The 19,864-nt window shown below is 35.0% G+C and overlaps 1 protein-coding gene across 4 annotated transcripts in view; it reads left to right on the forward strand.

Annotated features, from left to right (window-relative positions):
* fmnl2a (formin-like 2a) overlaps positions 1 to 19,864 on the forward strand; it is an 87,689-nt gene that overhangs the window by 43,975 nt on the left and 23,850 nt on the right. For all 4 annotated transcript variants that reach the window (XM_082176058.1, XM_082176057.1, XM_082176056.1 and 1 more), the window contains exons 6-14: positions 2,125 to 2,280; positions 12,004 to 12,115; positions 12,497 to 12,573; positions 14,614 to 14,707; positions 15,118 to 15,192; positions 16,179 to 16,289; positions 16,403 to 16,552; positions 17,331 to 17,432; positions 18,546 to 18,873. In XM_082176058.1, coding sequence (XP_082032184.1) covers positions 2,125 to 2,280; positions 12,004 to 12,115; positions 12,497 to 12,573; positions 14,614 to 14,707; positions 15,118 to 15,192; positions 16,179 to 16,289; positions 16,403 to 16,552; positions 17,331 to 17,432; positions 18,546 to 18,873 — 1,205 coding nt within the window. The remainder of the gene's footprint in view (positions 1 to 2,124; positions 2,281 to 12,003; positions 12,116 to 12,496; positions 12,574 to 14,613; positions 14,708 to 15,117; positions 15,193 to 16,178; positions 16,290 to 16,402; positions 16,553 to 17,330; positions 17,433 to 18,545; positions 18,874 to 19,864) is intronic.

A 19,864-nucleotide genomic window follows, 5' to 3' on the forward strand; every position in this document is an offset into this window, starting at 1 on the left:
AATATGATTATATTAATATTAATATGATCAAAAATACAGTAAAAACAGTAATATTGCGATATTTTTTTTTACCATTTAAAATAACTGTTTCTAATTTAATATATTTTAAAATGCAATATGCAATATAGTTATGACAAAGCAGAATTTTCAGCATCATTACTCTTCAGTGTCACATGATCATTCAGAAATCATTCTATGCTGATATGCTGCTAAAGAAATTGCTATTATTATCAATGTTGAAAACAGTTGAGCTGCTTTATATTTTTTGTTGAAACCATGATACATTTGTGATACATTATTTGAGTAGAATGTTCAAAAGAACGAAAAGAACATTTATAGATTTTTTTGTAACATTGTAAAAAAATATTTAATAATTTTGATCAATTGAATGCATCCTTAATGAATTACGGTATTAATTTCTTTCAAATAATAATAATAATAAAATGAATGATAATTACTGACCATAAACTTTTGAATGGTAGTATAACTTGCCAATTCAGTAGACATGATCAATGATCTCATTTCCTTCATTTGAATGCATCAGAATAAAAAAATAAAAAATTGTATAATAAATTATGTTTTTTATTATTTTATATTTTATTATCATTTTATCAAATACATAGATTTTCAAAATGTTTTCATGCTAAAATGTATGCACATGAACTCACAACATAGTGCTCACTGATGTTAAATTAGATTTTTTCTCACGTTAAAAATTTGCCATTAACGTAAGTATTTTTATTATATAAATTTCATGTTTATTTTGTTTATCTTAGTATATTTTCTGAAACTAAGTATTAATGCAGCACATACTATTTCTTAAAGGAGAAGTTCACTTTAAAATGAAACTTACCCCATGATTTACCCCTTAAGCCATCCTAGGTGGAACCATCTGTTTGAAGCTCATAAAAGTGTATCTACCCATCATAAAAGTTCATCTACCCATCATAAAAGTGCATCTACCCATCATAAAAGTGCATCTACCCATCATAAAAGTCCATCTACCCATCATAAAAGTGCATCTACCCATCATAAAAGTGCATCTATCCATCATAAAAGTGCATCTACCCATCATAAAAGTGCATCTATCCATCATAAAAGTGCATCTACCCATCATAAAAGTGCATCTACCCATCATAAAAGTGCATCTATCCATCATAAAAGTGCATCTACCCATCATAAAAGTGCATCTACCCATCATAAAAGTGCATCTATCCATCATAAAAGTGCATCTACCCATCATAAAAGTGCATCTATCCATCATAAAAGTGCATCTACCCATCATAAAAGTGCATCTACCCATCATAAAAGTGCATCTACCCATCATAAAAGTGCATCTACCCATCATAAAAGTGCATCTATCCATCATAAAAGTGCATCTACCCATCATAAAAGTGCATCTATCCATCATAAAAGTGCATCTACCCATCATAAAAGTGCATCTACCCATCATAAAAGTGCATCTACCCATCATAAAAGTGCATCTACCCATCATAAAAGTGCATCTATCCATCATAAAAGTGCTCCACATGGCTCCGGGGGGTTAATAAAGGCCTTCTGAAGCGAAGCAATATTAATTTTTAACACGTTAAAAAGTCAAATTCTAGCTTCCGCCCAAACAAACATACGGATTCCACTTGTGATGCTGGAAGTAGCGTAGTGCGTCGTGGTCGTAGCGTAAATATCAGCAGTATGTCGCATTACTCACATAAGTTGCGCTTTACACTTAAGTGGAATTTTTTCTGACACAAACTCATCGCCTCAATTCAGAAGGCCGTGTGGAGCACTTTTATCATGGATAGATTCACTTTTTGAGCTTCAAACTGATTCACTGCCATTATAAAACTGCAAAACTGTGTTTATTAATATAACTCTGATTGTATTCGTCTGAAAGAATACAGTCATATACACCTAGGATGGCTTGAGGGTGAGTAAATCAGGGGGTAATTTTTATTTTAAAGTGAACTACTCCTTTAACTAAATTTATTTTGCAGTGCGCATATGAGCAGAAGTTCCATGGCCACAGATACATGGAGTATATAAATATAGGATATATGGTGACTCTATAAAATTCATTTTTTGGGTTACTCTTATTCTGAGGATCTGTTGTTCTGTATTTTACAGGTATGATGGGGACAGTTCTGAGAACAGCACAGATAACTCGGTGGATAAATCTAAGCCCTGGAGTCGATCGATTGAAGATCTCCATGGAGGAAACAGCCTCTCATCAGCTGTCACAGGCAACAGCATCTCCAGATCCACCAGACATTCAACGTTAAGGTGTGAACATGCATCAACACAAACACCGTCTGTTGTTGGTACAGCAAACGAATCATACAAGACCATGATATTATCTTATATTTCTAAACTGTGTCCAACTGTGTTATGGTGTACGGACTTCATGTGATTTCTGAAAGGCTCTTTTGTATAGTCATGAGGACTGTAAGACTTTAAATGGCTTAGGAAACTGTGCACCACGACAGAACCAAGAGTAGAACACAATCGACATGTGTCTGTCTGTCTGGCCGCTGACTCACAGCACTGGTTTAGATATTTTTATTCTGATGAGGAATGGGATAACTGACACATCACCATCATATGAGAAGTAACACAGGAACTTCCCTGTCTGTGATTTACCAGCCTGATGACGGGACCGAAGTATTTACACTGAGCCTGAGGAGATCTGTTTGAATGTGTTCAATATGCTAAGCTCCCTGTCATTTGAATTGGATTAAGGTCTAACTCTTATGCAGTAGCTAGAGAATTCCCGATTCTAATTCTGGAATTCTGCTCAGTTGTTTTTTATTTTTTCTGGGTCACATGTCCACAAAAGCTTGCAACTTTTCAGTGGAGTTTCTGCTGACATATGAATATCTTCAACAATGAATAAGACAAAGCAAAGCCTGACCCTGACACCAAAGTCTTAACCTGGATGAGCACGTTTTAAAAAGAAATAAGGGTACATCCTTTTGTTTATATTTTACTGGCTGAATTTGACAATGGTCTTGTATTTAATACTGACACTACAGTGGCTTGGATTCAGCATTACCGGTTTCTAATGTCATTATGAACACTAGAAATACTATTCATAGTGTAGGTCACCCATGCTACATTTTGGGTTGCGCCTTTGGTAGGCCCATTCACAAGGATGATAACTATAACTAAAGTTTTAATTATCTTTCTAATTGTATGAAAATAGGGAAGTCCACTCCAACTATAAAACTCAGTATTATTTTAGTATCACTGAGATAGTATTATAGTTTTTTTGTAATTTTTTTTTAATATGTCTATATAGTTTTTATTATTTTATTTCAGATTTTGTTTGAGTTATTTTAGTGCATTAAATTAAACTAAATGAAAAAGAGAAATGTTTCCTTGGCCATTAACTGAAATATAGAAATTAAAATATATATATGTATGTATGTATATATATAATTATTATATATAATATATTATTAAGTAGCAAAAATTTTGTTTTTAATGGTTTCAGTTTTAGTTTTGAAGAGGTCATGATTTATTGATTGATTTATTTATAAATCGAGGGAACAAATTAGTAAATCGCCCGCACGATTTACCAAATTGAGGGAACGGAATAGTAAATCGTGTGCACGATGTAGTAAATCGAGGGAACGAATTAGTAAATCGTGCAGATGATTTACTTTTTTTTTTTTTTTTTATGGCTCTGTAAAAGACCATCTCTGCAGAAGAAGATCAACGCCTACTTCTTCATCATTGCCTCTTTAGCTCCGCCCACCGATTCGCGCATGTCATATAGTAGTAAATACGAGACAGATGCAAACACAGGATTACAACAACAAACCGATAGAGACGCCTCTGATGATTACAATTGGTTTTGAGATGCTAAGTTGTGGAAAAACAGTCTGAATTGCCTTCCTTATGATCCTAACATCAAGAAAGCGTGAATTAACTTTATTTTTAACACAGATCCAGTCAGATTGCGTCAGTTATACACGATTCGTTTTTACTTCATTTTACAGCCGATTCGGTTTGTGTTCTTATTGCTTTGTCTGTTATGATCTCTGTTATGAATGATGAACGATGCATATAAGAACGATAGTGCGACAAACAATGGTCATTTTATTTATTCATAATTTATTACACAAAACACCATAAGTTATCTTGTCAACTATAACAGTGGTAACTCCAAGTACTTAAACTTTATTCCCCACAACCAAGGCTAGCAAGCATATCAAATATGCATAAATGTTTCACAGTTGGCAAATGTTTCAACTATGTAACGAGATAAACACCTTTTTGTAGCGTCTTCGTTTCAACAGTAATATAATGTAGTACAATACAATACTACGTCACAAAAACATAAGGAATAAATATAAATAAAGATGACTAATTACAACTCTGTTGGCTAAATTTCACTAGTTGCCATTTTTCAGCATCAGAAGTTTTCAAAACACAGGAACACAAAAAAACTATTCCACAGATGTATTGGCGGAGATGTTGAAATGTATTTTAATATTCAAAAATATTTAAAAGAGAGGATCAAAAACAGGATAGATAGCAAATATTTAAATTTTGATATTTTCATGTAAAAATCTTGCTAAGTGGACCTCAAAAAACATTATAAAACTATAAAAAAAATGCAGTTGATGACCCCTTCTAACTACAATAACTTGACAACAATAATATAGTCATTCAGAATTATTTTTTCCCCAGCTGATGAACGATAAAATCATAGAAAGCCAATCAGAATCCACCAGACTTTAAAGAGCGGCAGACGTTATAGCTGTATATATAGCTTGTAATAAACAGAACATTATCGCCCTTAGTTATCGATTTATAGTTATTGTTATAGTTATCTTTTTGGTGTGAACAGGCCATTATTAAGAATTAAACGTTCTGTTCATACAGCGCATGCTAATAATTTCTTTAGATGTATGTACATTCTGTATTCTTCTTGCTGGAACGATGAACTGTGTCAGCGGTTTTGTGAAATGAATGTGTAATTAATGCAGTTGTCACTCTGTCTGCAGTTTGCTGTTGTGCGTTCCCATCTGCAACACAAGGCACGTGTTTTCCGTCCTTCAGACAGTCTCCTCTCCTCTCCCCTTTATGTTTTTCAATGTGCTGTATTATGGAGCTTAGATTAGCAGAATGAGTTCAGTTGCTAAGTAACTAGCTGTGTACCTGTCAGGCATAATCTCTGATTTCACCTGTTATTTGATGCTGTTTATTCAGATCATGAGACTCTGCAATTGATTTATTAATCATTTTTCACCACTGTAATCTCTGCAGCCAGTGGTGTAAATTTGTGTTCCATAGTTCAGAGTTTCTGCCCCACATGTAGTAGTTTTGTTCCCACGTTTTCCTTCTGCTTCTAGTATTTTGTAGGGTTAAATCGTGTGCTGTATTTAATTTGTAAAGAGAATAATTCTCAAATTTCCCATGCCCTCCTGAAGAACAAAGACTCGTCCACAATGTCCAAAGTGCTCACAGAAACAAGGGTACGTCTGCTGCATTTACTCAAAGTTCTAGATTTTTATAGAATTCTGTAGACATGAAAAAATAGTATTGCACTAGATTGAGTGTGATACCTACTGTTTATAATAACTTGCGCGTAACACTTTCTATAAAGCCTGTATTTATAATGCACTACCAGGGTATTCTTAAGGCATTATATGTATACAAAATTCTAAATGATAATAATAATAATATGTTGTATCCTATCAGTTTATAATACATACTACTAGTTGTTGTTATAATTTTTAAGATTTATAGCACAAAGAACACCATGTAACTGTATATCCACTTAAATTGTAACAGATTATATTTCCAATAGTTATAACCAGGGCTTGACATTAACTTTTTTGCTCACCAGCCACTGTGGTTAGTGGTTTTCCAAAGTTACTAGCCACTCAGCATTTTCACTGGCCACAAATTTGACATCGATACCACGGGGAAAAACTGCCATATAGATATTTTTGTAACATTTTACATTAATAATAGTTTTTCTTTCAGGAATACATGGCCTCTCGGCCCATAGTTCCAAAGTTACAATAGCATGACAGATGCTCTTTTTTTCATTCCATGATATATGTACAGTGCTAATCTCCATGCATGCTTTGACTCACAAACCTGTGACAAATCAACACAAACATCACAAACAATTGTGAGATCACTTAGATATTTCTTACGCAGATCCATATACAAAGAACAGTCATACAAAAAAAAAAATGCTTCTCATCTTCAATCGCAGAGATATTAGTTACTTTGTCACTTTACATTAGTTATCTACTTTAGTTAACATGAACTAAGAATGTGCAATACTTTTAGAACATTTATTAATCTTAGTTAATGTTAATTACAACATTTACTAATCCATTATTAAAATCAAAAGTTGTATTTGATAACATTAGTTAATGCACTGTGAACTAACATGGACAAACAATGAACAACTGTATTTTTATTAACTAAAATGAACAAAGATTAATAAATACTGTAAACAATTTATTGCTCATTGTTAGTTTATGTTAGTTAATGCATTGACTAATGTTAACAAATTAAACCTTATTGTAAAGTGTTACCCATATTTTTTATGTTATCTCATAATTTGGCAGCAGGATTATTAGGCTGCTGTCACTTTAAGACCTGACGCATGGATCCATTATACTGTTGCACATGCGCTTTCTTTCTCAACTGTTTACGTTCAGTTAAAATATAACTGACTGTTTACATGAATACTTACCAAGACCGGCATTATTTTGTGTATGTTATATTATTATGTTGTGTATTGTGTATGTGTCAGCGGAATAAGCATCGAGAAAGAACTCAATTTAGTTCTGAGATGTCCCGCACTTTGGGTGTGAGCACAAAATCTGCAGGAATGAGTGAAATTATGTTCAATACGCACAATTCCAAAGCCGAAATTCAAGCCCTGAAACACCAACAATATTCATCCGGAGCAAATTAAACACTCTCAGAAAAAAAGGTACAAAAGCTGTCACTGTGGCGGTACCTTTTCAAAAGGTACACTTTTGTACCTAAAGAGTACATATTAGTCCCTCAAAGGTATGTACTTTTTTTTCTGAGAGTGAACGAGGGAGTGAGGAGAGGCGGGTTTGTGTGTCACTCGCTGTGACAAAGTGCAGCTGGTGTCATATATCTATTTTATGGAAAATTAGTACTGGAAGCATTTCAGACAACACTACATTGCACTTAGTTTATTATTTCAGATGCCTTTTTTTATGTAGATCTGCTGTGATATATCTATCATATAGATCTTAATGTCAAGATATGAGACACAATGTAACTGAACAAAAATATTCAGTAAATCGTTAATTACGTCCTTTAATAGTCAGTCCTTTAATAGTCAGTCCTTTAAAATAAGCACTGTTCTAAGAGTAATACAAGTAGCTTGGAGCATCGACTTTTGCAACTTCACAAAGAACGTGTTCAAGCGTGTGTGCTTGTAAAATCAACTGACAGATATGAGTCTCATCCCTCAATTTATGATAAAGGAAAACTCATTTGTAGTGATGCACTTCCATTGGCAGTCTTTGTGGCAAGATACTGTACCTGGATGTGCATTAAATACACATTGTTTGGAAAGTATCGCCACAAGATTACTCATTACACAGCATGTGACGAGTGTAAAAAAATATATTCACTAACCTTGTCTTTGTAAATTTATATCCAGTCTTTCAAGTCCTTTGCCAGGACTGGGATGTTATGTAACTACTGTTTATGAAGCAAACTCTACCCGGTCCCTGAGGAAAACATTTATAGCACATCACCAGACATTCATCCATCTATACCACTAAAAGGATGATTTGGACAAGTCAATCCACAATTTTACCCAGCGCTTATACGTCAAAGCAGCTTTACACCAATAAACAGTGTCAATGTCGCATTCTTCAATTAGGAAACAGTGAATAATTACAACTTCAATTTCAACTATAAAACAGCTCTACAGATTCTTATTTAATAGATTCAAGTACTGTTAAATATAATTGGCAAATAACACATTTAGGGGTTAAAAAGCTCAAAAAACATGTGTTTGAATTAATTATTAAAAGGCTTAAACAAAGCTTTACATTTTATATAAGCATCAGGGTTCAAGGGCCGGTTGCACCAGCTGGACGTTTGTAAGACTAGGCTGGACGTAAAATATGTTTTAAGTACTGCGTATAGAATTAATACCTGTTGCACCATCTAGACGTAGCACACGTCTGAGACGAAATCTTACGCTTAGTCGAAGGTAGGTGTAAAGTGTGACATCATGACTGGTTTAGAATAGATTCATTTCATGTCTGTAAATTAATTGTGAATGAATTGTTACTGCAGATGTGAACTGTACTGCACACTGCAGACACGGGTAACTAACACAAAATGTATCTATGTAATTAAGTAGGAAATATTAAATATGAACATATATCTGGGATTATTAGCAGAAATTGTATACCTTGCATTATCTTGACAGCATAAAATCTTAGAAATAACATTTCATGGTGTTTAAGTCCATTGACAGTAAGCGATATTTAGCCAGCGAATCGTTTAAATTAAGTTACTGTAATAAAAACACATAACATAATTACATAACCAAGGTGAATATGTAGGTTACAATATGAATTAAGTTGTATGTGCATACCTAAAAAAACATAAATCTGTATTCAGATTTCAGAATGAACACTTTGACATTTGCCATAGTCGTGCTCACACTTTTATTACGTGCGTAGGACGTTAAATAACCATTTACATGCTTAGGACGTTTGTGTTGTGAGAATGTACAGGGACAGGATCTGCGCCAGGACTCATGAAGTGGGCGCGCATGTAGAATTTTCGTTTTGTTTTTGCAAACTGACCAATGACGGATCACACAAATTGATTTTCTGTTGTTATCAGCAGGATGTTTCATAAGTTTTAAGTTTCATTATCCTGATCAGTTCTTTCATTAGCGCTGTTCTCTTATAATAAAACATGTAGCCTGCCCTGGAGCATCAACATTTGCAATTTTAAAAAGAACGTGTTTAAGCGTGTGTGCTTGTGAAATCGCCTGATAGATACGAGTAAAGAATATTGTGTTCCTGATGAGCACAGTCATACATCCGGATATGTGACAAAGACATTACACACACGTTTTACAGTACTCTCTGCAAGAGCTTCTACAGTAGGTCCTTGTGATGTTCTGGATGAAAGAGCTCAGAAGAAAGACAACCACATTCACACTCTCACTTAAGTCAAAGTTGAAAGACAGACCACATCACAACAGTGACTCAGCTGTGTTCTCCTATGAATCAGTGTAGACTAGGGGTGTGCAATATCGACAAAAGAGTTTTTTCTGTAATTATGTTGATGACATTACGCAATTTTTCTGAGTCTGTTGATCTGATGTCGGTACCTTTACTGGTTTAGGCCTGTCGTGGACAAGCTTTTTATATTCTTCATAATCTGTGCAGTGATTAGTTCACAGCAGTGTTTTTTTACTTAAAAAACTAAGTTTTTCCTTACCGATAATATTGTGAAATACACAAAATCCATTTTTTTTGTACTGCAGAAATGGCACAGAAGCTGCATCTAAACATTATTTTTTTTTTAATTAAATGATATATAAACCACCAAGAGCTGGTAGGCAAGTCACACGCTGTCTCCAAAATTGAAAACCTCCCTACTATATAGTAATGAAAAACATTACGCCAAAAGAGTAGTATGTTTGAATACATAGTATTCAAAAAATATAGTATGTGAAAAGTCCCCGGATGACCTACTACTTCTGCCGAGATTCTGAGATGTGCATTCGACAGACACTTTATATCCCATGAGGCCAGAGGATTTATGAATGGCAGTGAAGCGACACAACTGACACTGGTTTCATTCAAACCACCCATATTCATACTATATAGAACATATCTTTTAACAGTCTTAAAGTAAATTTTAATTCAAATGTAGTACCTACTCAATATGCAATTTCGGACGCAGTGACTGTCTTTATGAGTGAGTCATTGAATCACTCAACCAATTCTTTACATTGGATCATAGAGTCATTGATCTTTCAAAAATGGCAATTAATTCAGGGGGAAAAAAACCCGCCACTGGCGCACACCAGTTCTGTTACTATTTCATTGGCGAAATAGAGCAAAACAGACAATATATATATTTTCTAATATCTAACTCACAATATTTACTTCTTGTTTACTGAACTGCTGTATAAATTCAATCACATTTGGAATCGTGCTAGTATTCGTGAAAACAAGCATGCTGGCTCTTGTGATATTCCGTAAATATATCATATTGAAATATAACAAAAACGAATCGGATGTTGGGGTCATTCTAACTGCATTCTAATACGTCATGCTGTAAAAGCATGAACTACCAAGGCGTGTTTTTTTTTTTTGCTGTTGTTTTTTTTTTTTTTTTTTTATTGAATGACAAATTCAAAAAGTTTTCACATTAACAACAATTATGATATTATCGTAGACTACATATGGCACAACACTTGTGCAGGCTGTGTGTTCATTCCAGTGTGTGTTACTGAATGAGTTCTCAGCATTGAGCACAAATCATTGCCCCAGGCACTGCTGCATTGTGTGTGTGTGTGTGTGTGTGTGTGTGTGTGTGTGTGTGTGTGTGTGTGTGTGTGTGTGTGTGTGTGTGTGTGTGTGTGTGTGTGTGTGTGTGTGTGTGTGTGTGTGTGTGTGTGTGTGTGTGTGTGTGTGTGTGTGTTTTCGGAAAATCACGCCCAGCTCGTCTTGTGACAGTCCTGAAAAAGAACTGTGTGCCCATTGTGTTAGTTTGTGTGTGTAAACCTCGTCTAGTTTGTTTGCGTGTGTATTTGTGTGCCTCTTTAGATTTCTCTGTTTGCGTGATTTGTATTTGAATGCCCTTGTCTACAGAATCAGTCATTTATACTGTAATGTATATATTTTTCTAACGTGTCGTGTACATGTTTTATACCTGTTTGTGTGTGTGTTCTTTGTGTGCATCTGTTGTTGTGCGTCTCTGTTCTCACACATAAAAGCCTTTGGCTCGGGCCTGATGGCTGGCATGCATGTCAATGACGCTGCTGTTGTGTTGTGGAGGTGATATGTGTGCACAGAGCACTTTAACTGCTCTAAGACAACGCATATCACAAACACACAGATGCTGCTGACAGACCTAAACACAGCACTATTATCATTTAAAGATGCTCACACAAAGTCACAAACTGCATGTGTTTCAGGATGAGAATACTTGCTCTGGTCCTGCAGTTTAGTATTGATTTGACACAGTCCTGCGAATCTAAAATCAGGATATGGCGCTAGATTAGATAATCTGATAAAAAGTAGTTATTCTTCTTAATGAATGGTTATAAAATATATATTTTTATATACTTTTAATGGGTACTTTTATTTAGCAAGGTTGCATTAAATTAATCAAAAGTGACAGTAAAGACATAACATTTTATGTTATAATTTCTAATAATAATTTCTAATTAATGCTGTCCTTTTGAACGTCCTATTAATAATGTTTTCCATATTAAGCAGCACAATTGTTTTCAACATTGATAATAATGACAATGAAGACTACTGTAATGGCTACTGAATATTTAGTTTTAACATCACATGCAGTAAATTATTTTATTTTTTAATGTAATATTTCATAATTGTACTGTTTTTACTGTATATTTGAATAAATAAATGCAGCCTTGATGAGCATAAGAGGCTTCTTTCAAATACAAATCTTACTGAAATCTAAACTTTTAAATGATAGTGTATGTTATAACAATAACATCATATTCATGTTGTTCCAACCCTATACCTGAACTTTATTTCTTCCGTAAAAAAAAAGAAAGAAAAAAAAGAAGATGTTTCATAGAATGTTCAAGCTGCTCTTTTCAGTGCAATGAAAATTAATGTGGACAGCTTGAACATTCTGCTAAACGTGTCAAATGGGTTTGGTACAACATAAGGGTGACTAAATTATGACAGTATTTTCACATGTTAGATATTGATTTAATTGGATACTAAACTTGACTTGTTGTTTTGCTCTCAGGTCTAATAATACGTTATCCAGCCGGAGGACATTGAAGAATTCCAGATTAGTCTGTAAGAAAGACGATGTTCATGTGTGCATCATGTGCCTACGAGCCATCATGAACTACCAGGTAAAACACACACAAACCTTTGAATCTATATTATTGAGGACCTCTCATAGACTTTCAGTCTCTCCAGTTTTGCACGATTCCATGCTGCGAAATATACAAAATTATGTTTGTTTTTTTGTGTGTGATCCTGCCTAGTTAGCAGTTTAACGCAAAATGTGATAAATGTGGTAAAAAAAGAAGCCAATTTCCCACAAAAATCTGGAAATTGCCGCCACAAAATCAGTCATTTTGATCACACACACAAAAAGTCATGAAATCCTAGTGGGACTGGTTTTCATACCAAGTAAGCTGTTTGGTCTATATCATGTTTTATTTTCAGATAATAAATCTTGAAGTTCCTGTTATGTTTACTAATTAGTCCTCTTTCTGTCTCTCTCTCAGTATGGCTTCAACATGGTCATGTCTCACCCTCATGCTGTGAATGAAATTGCACTGAGTCTGAACAATAAGAATCCCAGGTAACCCATTGAGATGGAGTAAGTGTGTGTGTGTGTGTGTGTGTGTGTGTGTGTGTGTGTGTGTGTGTGTGTGTGTGTGTGTGTGTGTGTGTGTGTGTGTGTGTGTGTGTGTGTGTGTGTGTGTGTGTGTGTGTGTGTGTGTGTGTGTGTGTGTGTGTGTGAAATAAAGAGTACTTTCCCAGAATTCACCGCTTTAATTCATTGCAACTCCTCTTTCAGAGTCATAAATACTGGCAGCAATAACAACAGACTCTTTAATCTCTGTGTGTGTGTGTGTGTGTGTGTGTGTGTGTGTGTGTGTGTGTGTGTGTGTGTGTGTGTGTGTGTGTGTGTGTGTGTGTGTGTGTGTGTGGAGGAGTTCCTACTTCATCAGTTTAGATGACATAAATAGGATAAATGATTATTAATTTTGGTTATATACACTACTGTTCAAAAGTTTGGGGATAAAAAAAAAAAAGTTTTTGAAAGAAGTCTCTAATGCTTACCAAGGCTGCAGTAAAACAGTAATACTGTGAAATATTATTACAATTTAAAATAACTGTTTTCTATTATATCTAATAGATTTCAAAATTGGTTCCACTTTATTTTGATAGTCCACTTTAGACACTCTACAAACTATAAGTAACTTTGTAACTACATGTCAACTAACTCTCATTGGAGTATTAGTAGACTGTATAGGCTGTTAGGTTAGGGTTGGGTGTTAGGGTTCGGGTTAGTAGAATAAGTTGACTTGTAGCTGCCAAGTTACTAATAGTCATTAGAATATCTATTTTTGACCAACAAAATAAAGTTTTAGCAAATATTAAGCAGACAGTCTACTAATACTCTAATGACAGTTAGTTGACATGTAGCTGCAAAGTTACTTATAGTTAGTAGAATGTCTAAGGTGGGCTGTCGAAATAAAGATAGTTGTAAAATACCTTAAAATGTAATTTATTCCTGTGATCAAAGCTGAATTTTCAGTATCATTACTCTAGTCTTCAGTGTCACATGATCACAGTGTCACAGTGCCTCCAGAAATCATTCTAATGTTGATTTGCTGATCAAGAAACATTTCTGATTATTAAGAAATGTTGAAAGCAGTTCTACTGCTTAATATTTTTGTTGAAAACATGATTCATTTATTTTATTTTTTGGATTTTCTGATGAATGGAAAGTTCAAAAGAACCGCATTTATTTGAAATTGAAATCTTTTGCTACATTAATGTCTCTACTGTAACTTTTGATCAATTTAATGTGTCCTTGCTGTGTTTTTGCTTAAAAAAAAAAAAAGTTTGCTTTAAAAAAAAAAAAAACATTCTGACCCCCAAACTTTTAAACTGGTAGTGCAGATCTTCTGCTTCTTCTAGGGCTACGTTTACACTGTCAGTCCAAATCGGATTATTTGTGTATCCAATTGGAATCTGATCTGGATTATTGACTGTCCACACTGTGTATCACAACTGTTCAGATCGGATTTGTGTGTCCCATACTGCTCTTTAGTTTTGCTGCAATATCTGCATTGGTTTCTATGGCAATGATGTTGCATATGGCAAAAACAACAACCGCAACATGTCTTATTTACATTAAGTACAATAAGACTCCTGCGTCTTCTGAGGTAGCAGCAGAAACACAGGAGACTGGAGTGAGCGGCTTTATTCCACGCCGGTCTCAAAACATGTCTCTGTTATATTAGCATTTTCTGCTCGTCTGGCACTTGCAACAACACAGCATTGTTTCTGCAGCGACTTTCAGCATGTTTCCTATAACAACGTCTGACATGTTTACTTTTAACGTGGCTACGTGAAATCGGATCTGAACAGTCAGACTGAAACGGATTAACAGAAATTGGATTTCAAACCACATATAAATAGAGCTCGAAACAGATTTGTAAAAATCGCATTTCATGTGATTGTTTGCCGTTCACACCTGCTAACTATGATCGGATTCCAATTGGATATCCACAAAAATCGGATTTGGATCTGAACAATGCTTAAGAGATACAGTGCAGTAATGACACAAACGTTTTAATATGTGTGATATTGCTCTCTGCTGGTGCAGGACTAAAGCTCTGGTGCTGGAGCTGCTGGCTGCCGTGTGTCTGGTTCGAGGAGGTCATGAGATCATTCTCTCAGCTTTTGATCACTTTAAAGAGGTACAGAAACACTAACATGACTCAACACTGCAGATAATAGAATCATAGAAACACTTACAGATTAAAAGCTGTGATCTGTGTCCCAGAATCACCCAATCATGGTGTAATAGACACGAGACACATTTTAGGCTAACAGTCCTGTACAGCAAATAGGTACACACACCTGCTAAACACATTGTTATTGATTAGTTTAGTGGGAGGAACAGCACACCATTATTTATTCATATCTCTTGTTTCTGGGAAGGAGAGATCAAGCTAATATAATTTCCTAAGAGGATGGTTTGTGAAATAAATGTAACTACTGGATCATGGTGTTTTTGAAATATCTTATTATCCTGGTATCAAAATCTCATTTTCAGTTTCTCTAGACATTATTTTACTGCATGAGCTCTTACTTTATTGCTTTGCAGGTGTGTTCAGAAGATCAGCGGTTTGAGAAACTCATGGAGCATTTCAAGAATGAAGATAATAATATCGACTTCATGGTATGTGTTAGACCAGCATCCAAATATACACATTTTAATTTGCAATCATGGTTATTAATCCTCTAAAATACATAACACTCTATCACTGATAGACAGTATTCAGCTGTGAGATATCATTTTAAAAGTAAATAGATTATTGCAGAAGAGCTTCATTAAGCTGCATCAGAAGAACATGGCATCATAACATTACAGCCCTTTTAGCATTAAAACATTACAGCCCTGATATGAGAGACTTGAAACACAGCTGTGTAGGAACAATGCTCTGTTATTAGTTCTGCACTCATTATATAAAAACATTTTAATTCAGCGATTGACAAGTCTGTATTAAGTATTACAGAGAACTGTGTACTCAAGACAATTTTGTGTGACACCTGGTGTATAGCACTTTTTACAATACACATAGTTTCAAAGCAGCTTTACAGAAAACCATTAAGTTAATGTTAAAAAAAATATCTTAATACTGTACCTTCACATTTAGCAGATTAGAGATGGGTGATGATATAGTTTACATTTTGTGATGATACAAGCAATCAAACTGTTGAGATATGCTATTGTATACAGTATAGTTTTGCGTGACTGTACTTGAATGTATGCGAATAAAGTAGGATATACTTCTATATTCAACTTTAGGCTATATAAAGAGCTGAGGAATAATATAGTTTACATTTTGTGACGATATAAACAATCAAGCAGTTGAGATTTTCTATATGTGTAATAAGCCAACATACTCAATAAACGAACATGTGAAGGTTAAGGGATATGTAGAACTTTGTGAATGATAAATTTTCTTTTGTATGCAGATTTTATTTAGTTTTATTTAAATTGCTCTTTTAACATAACAACATGCATAGCTTTTTTTTGCAGTAATAATAAAGATATTTTGCATTTCTATTTCAGAGTTAAAACTGTTTTCCTCATCAGTAATTCACCTTAAATGTGTCAATATTTGTGGGTTTAATTTGTGTATGGTGTATATTGTCTTGCAGGTTGCCTGTATGCAGTTCATTAACATTGTGGTTCATTCTGTGGAAGACATGAATTTTAGAGTGCACTTACAGTACGACTTCACAAAGCTGGGCTTGGATGAATATCTGGACGTAAGTAAACATGCTGGAATGCTTCTTTTGAGGCTAATGTTCAGTATCAGTGTAAATGTTGAGTGAGCGGCGAGAGGATCCCTCACTCTTTCTCTCTGTGTGTCTCTGAGTAGAAACTGAAGCACACCGAGAGTGATAAACTGCACGTGCAGATTCAAGCGTACCTGGATAACGTGTTTGATGTCGGGGCTCTGTTGGAGGACGCAGAGACCAAGAACGCAGCGCTGGAGAGAGTGGAGGAACTAGAGGAGAACATGTCTCATGTTAGTAATGTTTTTACAGTACAACACTCTTCACCAATGTCTAATAAAATCCTGAAAAACAACCATTGAAGTGCTTTCCATTTAAAGCATTCAGTTTTACTCTGCAGCACCAGAGAACAATATGACCTTTGTCTTGTTTGTCATTTATTGCCAATATTTTCTTATTATCCTTATGGAATTTGCATTATGTCATTATGAATAACAGCAAGCTTTATATGTGGATAACCAGATCTCTGACACAATGAATTAGCAGTTTAACATGAATGAGCATTTTAGCAAGTGTGCACTTGATCATTGTATTTTTGGGGGTTTTAAGGAGTATTAGAGTTCAACGGAAAGTATTTAATGATAATGAAACATGATAGGACACCATCATACATCTACAGTAGCTTGACCTTTGACCTTGTGACTGTTGGCCCTCTGGCCAAAGGATGACGTCATGACCTGAGGTAATTTCCTCATTAGTGCGGCATTGATTTTAATAGTGCACTGCATAAGTGTGTATATTCTTAATAGAGTTTCAAGAATGCTAAAGTGATAATGAAGGTGAATCTGAAGTTAAATATGTATGCAACAATGCCTGAACTCATGAGGTCTGGAGATTTTAGTGTTCATTTTAAAGCACAATGCTCATGTCTCACCAGTTTGGAAAACTCAAATGCTCAGGTCTCTTGTGGGCTTTCTGCCATGGTGATTCTGTCTTCAGTTCTCTTAATAACTCTATGTTCTATAGCCGGAGTCCTATTTCTTGTTGATTCTTGTTTGTGTTTTTTTTTAGCTGACAGAGAAGTTACAGGACACAGAGAATGAGGCGATGGCGAAAATCGTTGAGCTGGAGAAACAACTCATGCAGAGAAACAAAGAGCTGGAGTCTATTCGGGTGAAATATGAATCCTTACATCACTTCCTCTTGAGTTTCTGAGTTGCAATTTGCGTAACAATAATTTAGTTAATGTAATAAAGGTTACACCAATAATAGTAAAGACCAATAGATTTGAAAAAGAAGCATTGATAGCATTGAACAGTCATGTTCTGCATGTACATATTATGTACATATTCTATATAATTACAGTGCAATAACTGGGTAATAACGAAACTTACCAAATTAGCCTAACTAACCTCATCATGTTTAGTTACATTATATTCTTCTTACTCTTAATCTTACTGTAAGTACACTGTAAGTGCACCTTTCATGTGTGATAATTCATATTCAGGTCTAGCTTTATTAGTGAAATACCCATTTTTAATCATCCATTCCAAAAATAAGTTTTTTTTGTTGTTGTTCATGTTCCCTTAACATCTTAAGTTTTTGTTATTTTAGTGTCAAGAAAATAAATAAATAGCTTATGCTATTTTTTTGGTCAGCCAAAAAAAACCTTAGACATTAAAATATTTATTTCAAGTACCTGTGAGATGTTAAGTTATTATTTCCAAAAATGAATGACACATTCACGTTCACAGTTTCTTTGATGTTGGTTAATGTTCACACGATATGTAAGAAAACACACATGTTTTCGGATTTATTTTAATTATTTTAAAACAAAACAATGTTTATATATATATATATATATATATATATATATATATATATAAGCATTATATCAGTCTGATCTTATTTTTTAACTCTAATTATTCAAAATGGATGACAGAAATACGGTTACAATTGTGCTATAAAATAAGAAGTGAATATGTGATATTGTAATAAAAAAAGTTATAAAACACCAGATCACACCACGCTTTACTCTGAAACACACAGCGCAACAAACTATGTACATAATTCAATCTCAGCCTTTGATTTTATAATCACACTAAGCTGTATCATGATTTCAATTTTATTCTTATTAATTGTGCAGCCCCATTTATTTATTTTAATGTTACATTTAAATTACTTTAATTAGCTTTCTATCAACTCACAGAACCCTGTTTGGGAAAGGCTGCTTGAAAGTATAAAAATACTTTCTACATTATGTTTGTGTAAACTTTGTGGTGATAGGAGGTGTATAAAGACGCCAGCTCTCAGGTGCACACACTACGGCGGATGGTGAAGGAGAAGGACGAGGCCATTCAGAGGCAGTGCAACCTGGAGAAGAAGATCCACGAGCTGGAGAAACAGGGAACCATCAAGATCCAGAAGAAAGGGGATGGGGACATAGCCATCCTGACGTCCCCTCCACCGGGGAACGGGCATCTACCAGGGTCAGAGGGCGTAGTTGGGCTGTCCGGTGAGGGCCTGGTCAGTCACAGAGGTGTGGCTAACGGGACGGCTCATGGTGTGTCCATGCCTGAACCTCCACCACCCCCTCCTCCTATGCCGGCGACAGGTGAGGGACTTTCGAAAATGTATGCTTTTTAGCAGCCAGATCTACTTTCAGAAGTTTTTCCTTCACGTTTTTCGCAAACAGACGACAATGTTGTCAAAACGTTCCCCGTTCACACGGATCCACAAAAACTATTAAAAACGCTGTATTATGCTGCCAGGCCAGTAGTTGGCGATGTCCCTTTGTAAAGAAAAACTACGCGCCTATAGATTGAGCACATAATACGCATGCGCATGATGTCACCGTTTTCACAAATTTGCTTTTTTGTTGTTTACACAGAGACAATAACAGTTTCGTTTTCAAAAGTTTGCGTTTTCAGGCCCCCAAAACACTGTTGTCGTTTAAATGAACGGCCAAAACGCATAAAAGGTTTTTTGTTTTTAGTTTAAAACAGTGTCGTGTAAACGGCCCCTTATACTAACAGAGGCAACAGAACAGAAAGCAGTGCAAAACCAACTAAGAATAAAAAACTCAAACACAGACTAAACGTTACATGTTTAGCGGCAAGAAGTTTGAAATTGAAAATTACTCTGAAAGCAAAAATGCAATATACTGTACATGTGCGCTCAAGAATATTTTGTTTATTTGGCTGAATCACACAGGTTGCTGGTTTCGGGTTTGCTGGTCACCAGCATGGGAAGTGTGAGTGCTGGTGGACCAGCTACACCAGCACAGTTTAGCTTGAGAACAGCATGACTGTACTGGTCCACCGATTAGACCAGCACTATACCAGCTCTAACCAGCATAAAAAAGCCTGGACCAACAAGTAATTCAGGCTGGTTATGCTGGATTTTTCAGCAGAAAATGTTTCAGCCTGTTTCAAAATCAAAACAAAGAAATTAGATTTTGCATTAGGAAAATTGGTAACACTTTAGTTTAGGGTCCAATTCTCACTATTAACTAGTTGCTTATCAGCATGCATATTACTAGTATATTGGCTGTTTATTAGTACTTATAAAGCACATTTTAATGCCTTATTCTGCATGACCATATT

The sequence above is a fragment of the Leuciscus leuciscus genome, assembly GCF_965113295.1.
Source record: "Leuciscus leuciscus genome assembly, chromosome: 7".
NCBI lineage: Eukaryota > Metazoa > Chordata > Actinopteri > Cypriniformes > Leuciscidae > Leuciscus > Leuciscus leuciscus.